At 44.3% G+C, this 7,595-nt stretch overlaps 1 protein-coding gene across 1 annotated transcript in view; it reads left to right on the top strand.

Annotated features, from left to right (window-relative positions):
* Window positions 1-3,428, top strand: part of TBC1D30 (TBC1 domain family member 30) — a 60,357-nt gene extending 56,929 nt beyond the window's left edge. The window contains exon 12 of the mRNA XM_049782742.1: window positions 2,500-3,428. Coding sequence (XP_049638699.1) covers window positions 2,500-3,293 — 794 coding nt within the window. The 3' untranslated portion in view covers window positions 3,294-3,428. The remainder of the gene's footprint in view (window positions 1-2,499) is intronic.
* The last annotated feature ends 4,167 nt before the right edge of the window (window positions 3,429-7,595 follow it).

The raw sequence follows: 7,595 nt of genomic DNA on the forward strand, positions 1-7,595 counted from the left end.
CTCCCTTTGCAATACTGGGATGGCATATAAACCTCGGGTGGCATGGTATACAGTTGCCATTGGGAGCTAGCCAAGGCAGCCCAGTACCTTAGACTCATCTGGGGAAGCTGGTTTGCCATGGCCAAATCCTACTTGCTGCAGGATTTTTGTGATTCAGGCTGTATTGGTCTGCTTTTTTGTTTACATATTGATGCTTTGGGTCTACAATGGCCTAAAGTTTTACAGCCTTATTCTTTGCTGGACTGTCCACCTCCTAGTCCTGATCATGGTTTTCTGGGGTTCATTTTGGAGAGAGATAGTTGCTTCAAAGACAACTCGAGTGCATTGCTTCTTAAACTTTAGTGTGTGCAGATGAAACACTTGGGGATATTTTAACACAAGGTTTGGGACAGAGTATGTATTTTCACAGTCTGCTGGAGTTGTTTGAAACAATACTCTCAGGCATGGATATAGGACAAGACTATGTACAGGTGGAACAACTGAGCTTGAGCTAGAGGCAAAATGATTCTTTGTAGTGATTATGTTATCAGCGTTTTTGGCTTAGCATGGGCAGAGGAGCTGAAGACATTTTACACCTGTTTTCATGGAGAAATTTGAACAAATTGGAACAATTTATTCTTTTTTTAATTTTTTAATTTTGAATTATGAGAACAAAAGATGCAAAGAAAGAGGACAAGGTAAAGTTACAGTGGAAGGACAATCAGCCATAACATAATTCTCAGAAGAAGTCCCCTTGCTGATATCTTAACTTTAAACTTTCAGCCAAAGAACGTTAAGATAAATAAAACAGAATCCATGTACAATTACTTTGTCCCTCAAGTCCCCAGATTGTAGCACATTATAATATTTCTTAACCGCACACAAGGCAATCTAAAGCCATAAAATTTACGTAACTCCTTAAACATTAGGCATAGTATTTTTTTTACATTTCCATGTACATGCATATTAGCTTAAGTTAACCTCAAATTTTAAGTGGGTGCATTTAACCTCAAATTTTAAGTGGGTGCATTTTAAGGATTAGAGTCAAAGGAGCACAGTAAAAACGGAAGGAACAATTTATTCTTAGGAACAAATTGGAAATTGGGTGGAAATTTAAAGAAAAAAAACTCCAATGGGACATTGAAATATAAATAGGAGGAGGAGAGAAAGAAAAAGATCATTCAGCAGCATTGGGGACCTAGGCAAATAAAAGTTATAAACTGAAAAAGCGTCTCTTCTGTGTGGTGTTCTTTTTCCTAGTAGCCAGTAGTGACTCTAGTTTTAGAAAAGAGAGTGTGACTTGTGAATTCAGGGTGGGGTTTGCCAGGTCTGTGTTACAAAGGGTTCAGGATACCTGGATTGAGAGTGGGTAGGAGAGGCAACAGGTGAAGTGATCAGACCTGCATTAGCCATCCCATTATTGAAAAGGGAGCCTAAGAAATTCTGGAAAGATTAATTAACCAAAAAACCTGAGCTGGGAGAGTCAAAGAGAACATCAGGTGTTTTCCATGAGAGATGGTTTTGGGTGATGCCCTGAATCGGGTAGTTGGGGGATGTATCAAGATGGGTTAGCTACAGAGATATGAAAGTAGCTTTGTAGGACGGGGACATTAGAGGAGTTAGTGAGCAAAATATTTAATAAAGTTGAGAGTGTGGCCAGAGGAGAAGATGCCAAAGAAAAAAATTTAACCAGAGGACATGGAAGAGCTGAATCAAGATGGCAGGGCTGCAACCTTGGGCCCAGTATTCTGGATGGAGGTCATGGAACATGAGAACCCAGTTGCAACCCAGGAGCGGGTGTCCATGATGCTGTCAGCAGTGGTCTGTAGGAGAGAGCAACTCTTTGAGCTTTCAGAGGACCCCAGAGGCATTTCAAACCCAGACAGGCACATCCTATAGCTATGCTCTCACTGCATTTTTTTTTGTTTGTTTGTTTTTTGTTTTTTGTTTTTTGGGCCACTCCCGTTTGACGCTCAGGGGTTACTCCTGGCTATGAGCTCAGAAATCGCTCCTGGCTTGGGGGGACCATATGGGACACCGGGGGATCGAACCGCGGTCCGTCCTACGCTAGCGCTTGCAAGGCAGACACCTTACCTCTAGCGCCACCTTCCCGGCCCCCTCTCACTGCATTTTTACCACCCTCTTAGCACTTCGCTCAGTCTTCCGGCCTCTCACTTTGTGATTCTTCCCACCTCTCACTTATTCTTTGAACAAGTCTTCAGAGATTTCCTATAAACAGGATGTCAGGTAACACTTAGAAAAGACTGTCCACAGATTGCCTTTGGGGGCCCAGGCTCTTGTTAGAGGCAGTGAGGGGTGTCTAGTCTCTCGATACCCTCCAACTCTAAGGTTGAATTCAGTTTCTGCTGCCTCGGTCACCTGCTTCTGATATGCTCCAGGATATATGTGGGTGCTTTGTGGGTGGCACAAGGGTGATCCTACATGGTGGTGGGTGGGGATGCTCAGTGCTGCTGCCTGGAGTGAGTGGCGTTTCTCACCCCCTTTCAACCTCTCTTCTAGACAAAGGGCCAGTCACCAGCATCCTCCCATCTCAGGTCAACAACTATCCAGTTATCAACCACCTCCTCTTGGGAAAGAAGATGAAGATGTCCAACCGAGCTGCCAAGAATGCCGTCATCCATGTCCCGGGCCACATGGGGGGCAAAACCTCCCCGGGCCCTTATGATGACCTGAAGACAAAGCTCAACTCGCCCTGGAGGACTCACATCCGTGTTCATAGGAAGAGCATGACCAGGAGCAAGAGTCAACTGGGCTGCGGGGACACGGTGGGGCTGATCCAGGAGCAGAGTGAAGGCAGCCGGCCTCAGAGCCGAGGGGCCCCCGATGCCCTTCCCGGGGGTGCAGGAGCACCGCCGGCTCCCGGAGAGGTCGAGGAGGGCAGTGGCAGTGGCAGCGCGGGGCGGACCATTGAAGGCCGCTCCCCAGAGCCTGCATTTGGGGAGGCCGAGGTCGACGTGTCTGCAGTGCAGGTGAAGTTAGAGGCCTTGGACCTGAGCCCTGAGGCCGAGGGGGCCACGGGGGGACACCCCCCCAGCCAGCACTACCTCTCCGAGCTGCCTCCACCAGCTCCTGCAGAAAGCAAAGCCCCCTGCCACACACCTCCCCAAGGCGGGCCCCCTAAGACACCCATCTTTAGCCCTTTCCCCAGCGTCAAGCCCCTGCGGAAATCAGCCACAGCCAGGAATTTGGGCCTCTATGGCCCCTCGGAAAGAACCCCCAGTGTGCATTTCCCACACATGAGCCGCAGCTTCAGCAAACCCGGCGGTGGCAGCAGTTGCACCAAGAAACGGTGATGTGATGTGAAATGATATGACCCCGCAGGTCTGCAATCTGCTCTTCTGTGTGCAAAGGCGCTGAGGGTCAGGGTTCCAGCTGAAGGACTCCAAAGGCTGTTGGGTCACCCAGTGGGGGGATGAATAACAAGGCAGGCTGGCCGGCCAGCCACCCGGCTGCCCTCCTTGCAGGGTGGAGGGGGAAATGTAGTTGGATAGTGGGAGCTAACCACTGGGGATACTCTGCCCAGAAGAGGGGTCTTCTGGCAAAATAAATGGTGTGGTTTTTTTTTAAATGTGAAATTTCCCCCGCAAGCTTTTATTCTGAATTGTGTAGGGAAGATGGTCTCTAGATTCTCAGCCCCTCTTCCTTCTTCCTGTTCTGGAGGCTTTTGGGGTCCCTATAAAAATACTTTTCTATGCCCTCTCCCCCCACTTCCACCCTGCTGGGTGTTAAGCCGCTAGCACGCACAAGATAGTTTGCTAGAATAGGAGCTGAAGAAACAAAGTACCTTATTTTGGTTGTCGTTGTTATTGTCGTTGTTGTTGTTATAGTTGCCAAAAAAAAAAAAAAAAAAAAAGAAAAGAAAACAAAACCGAAAAACAAAAAAAACCCCTTAGTTTCTGTTTTGGCGCCCTGCCAGGGGCAGTGGCGTGTGAGGTTTCCCTCATCTTTTTTCTCTGCAGTCTCATTGAGGCTGATTTTTATTCTGAGGCCAACAAACAGGAGAAAAAACTTGTTAGACAGCAGCCTCAATGCCCCCATCCTCTCTACTTCTACCTGTGAGATGAAAAAAGTGTCATCTGTTGACATTAAGGTTGATCACCAACTTGCAGCTTTTGGGTAGAGAGCGTGAGTTGAGTAGAGTACTGAATTAAGTTAAGCACTTGCTCTTAGCAGCTTGTGACTTCCTGTAGGCCTTCTCCAGTTTCCTTCATTATCAGGGGTGTTTGGGTCCTCAGTAGGACACACACACACACACACACACACACACACACACACACACACACACACACGCACACACACGCACACACACACACACACACACACGTGTTGTCTACATCTGTCCAGAGGCCACAAGCAGCATTTTCAACTGTTACTTGAATGTCTGTTTTGGACAGGAACATTTGGGAGGATTCTTTATTACTTAAAGACTCACTTGTAGAGGAAGCCCCAGTGCTTTTCAAGCTCTCTCTCACCTCTTTCACTTCTCCTCGGGTCCCAGCAGGTCCCAGACTGTCCTGTTTTCTCAGAATGCAGACTAAACCTGGGACTACACACAGGTGAATTAGCACTTCTGCCACCCAAGTAAATAAATACTCTGCCATGATTGAATGTAACTTGAGTTTATGTTTCCTCCAGTGCAGTTGGTGGAGTGAATGCTCTTTGTACACAGAGAGTGGCATTGGCTACATAGGCTCTAAATTTTGTAATTGGTTGAGTCATTCACCATACCCCTTCTCAAAAACAACCCCTTGCCAGGTGCCAACAAGTCCTCAGATGGTATTATACAAGGCCATAGCTGACCTTTTTTTGAAAAATTTCCTTGATTATTGGGTCACACCTGGCAGCACTCAGGGGTTACTCCTGGCTGGCACTGTGCTCAGAAATTATTCCTGGCAGGCACAGGGGACCATATGGGATGCTGGAATTTGAACCACTGTCTGTCCTGGGTCGGCCGCGAGCAAGACAAAAGCCCTATTGCTGTGCTATCTCTCTGGCCCCTATGTCTAACCTTCTTACCTGAAAAGGTAGTTTCCATTTAAAATGCGTCTTGCAGCTGTCAATTGGCTCCTTCTTCCATCCCTTTTCCTTCCACATGAAAAAAAAGGCCCAATCTTTTTCTCCTTTTTTCAGGAAGGCTAAAGATGCAAGTATATATTGATGAGTCAATATGAATTCCAGCTAGTTAGTTAAAAGCCAAGCTAGTTGTTTGAGAGTGTTCTTTTAGAGTTAGTGGTACCCAATATATAATTTTAATTTTAATTTTATTTATTTATTTGTGTTTGTCTTTGGGCCACACCTGGTGATGCTCAGGGGATACTCCTGGCTATGCTCTCAGAAATCATTTGGGGGACCATATGGGATGCTAGAGGATCGAACCACAGTCCATCCTAGGCTAGCGCACACAGGGCAGACACCTTACCACTTTGTGCCACTGTTTCGGCCCCAATATATAATTTTTAATAATAAAATGAAGAACATGCCACGTGGGATTGAGAGCAGAAAAAAAAACAGAATAAAACAGACTGTAAGAAATGCCATTTGATCCCTTTTGTTGGTATTTTATCCCCAGAGGAAGTGAAGACGGACAAAAAATGAGTAATGAGTTGTTGCATTTTGGGCCTGAATTCTATGCCATCTGAAGTTGGCATTGTAGCTTCTCAAAAAGTAGTTGTGCCTGGCTTGGGAATTGAGTCGGTGGAGTGTTAGGCTTACTTTGCATACCACCCCCAAGGACAAGGCCCACTACATTTTCCATGGTTAAGCAAATTAGATGACTGCTCCATCTGCTAAACTCGACAGATGAAAATGATCCTACATTGTATTTTTCTCTCCTCTCCCCATCACGTGAGTCAGAATAGTTAGATTCCCTCAAGTGATTGTTCCTAAAGTCAGCCGCCAGCTCCCCAGGGCCCAGGTAAGAAGGTAGAACCTGTTTCAGGCAGTGGAATTACAGCCCACTGCTGCACACCACCTGTTAGCATCACATGCCATGCCACACACCTGCTTTTCAGTGTTGACAGAAGAAAGGGATGTTTGAAGTAGCTCAAGGTTTGGGATAAGTATTTATGAAATGATTGAATCACTGGAAGGATAATGCTTGGAGGTAACGGTGATCTTGTCAGGCTCTAGTGAAACGGATATTTCCTGTTAAAACACTCTGTACCAGTAAATTACATGCATGCATTGTACCAAATGATCACAATGTAAAATGGTCAGTTCATGATCCTTGTCTACTTTAGAAAATAAATCTGCAGTAGCCTCTACCCTGCAGCATGTACAAAGACAAGTATGAGTTTATCTGCCCTGTTTATCAGACACCGTATGCAACACCAGAAGTACTTACTAAATAGTTTTAGTTCTCTGTGTGTCTGTACCCTGTGGACACTTAACGTTGGAAATTCTTTTCTTCCAGTCTCTCAGTCCTCTTCCAAAAGCCTCCAGATAATTCTATACCTAGTCTTTAATGTCAACCTATGGGCTGTAAACTGTTTTGAATATTGTATCCCCCCCCCTTTTTTGTCTTTCTTGTTCTGAAGAACTGTATTAATTACAAGAACACATGCATAAAGGTTTTCATTGTTGTAGCTCCTGTGCCATTTCTATCTGATTGCCTGCTGAGAATGTTGTCCTGACATTTCTTTTCCTGGTCTCTTTTTTTTCTTTCATCTTCCCCCGCCTCAATCAATCACTGAGCTGCATCTACACCTGCTAAGAACATGGAAAGATGGCTGGCTCCCTGAATATGAGTAAGAAGAATGTGTGGGTGTTAAAATTAGCCTTAAGATCAGTCATTTTCTTTAAAAAATATTAGGACAAAAGGATGCAGCATAGCCACTCAGTCTTATGAAGTCTGGAGGAATAGAGAGTGAGTTAATATGCTCATGTCAGGCAGTTCTTATACTAGTTCAAAACCTCTTTCTTTGAGGCCTCACATAATCATCTGTGACAGCATTTAAGACATTTTGCTCTTTCTAGTTAGAAAATCACATGTTTTAAGAAAATTTGGAAGATAAAGAATATAGCAAATCACTGATTTTCTTGAGTGTGTGATTATATACATATATCATTAACTATAAAAAAAGATTGGTCGAGCATATAAGTTTATTAAGCTGTCTTTGCAGTAAATGTTCAACAGAATATTTTAAAAATAGATCATCGCCATCATCATTAATGGCAATCGTTCATCATCATGGAATTACCAAAGTGTGCTTAGAAACTGATGATTTTCATCCTGACTTTTCTACTCTATTTTGTCTCATGGGGCGCTAAGGACACCTGAATTCAAATTAAAGTTTATAAATCCTGTTTCCATCCCATAAATAACATTATTTGATTCCCTACAGATTCTCTACAGTTGATTCTCTTCAAACACTGGTCCACAAGTGTAGGAATGTGGAAAAACACTAGTTTAAGTTATAACTTATCAGTCTGCAGGCTTGAAAAGACTGAAAGTTAATTTATAGCAGAATATTCTCTCCTATAGTTACATTAAATGCCAGATCCCTTTTTAATGTGAATATTCTGATGTCAGAGAGTATTGTAGAGAGCATCCTGATTACTACATTTTAGTGCACTCGTATGTACTTGCTTAAAGT

The sequence above is a fragment of the Suncus etruscus genome, chromosome 11 (assembly GCF_024139225.1).
Source record: "Suncus etruscus isolate mSunEtr1 chromosome 11, mSunEtr1.pri.cur, whole genome shotgun sequence".
NCBI classification, from domain to species: Eukaryota; Metazoa; Chordata; class Mammalia; order Eulipotyphla; family Soricidae; genus Suncus; species Suncus etruscus.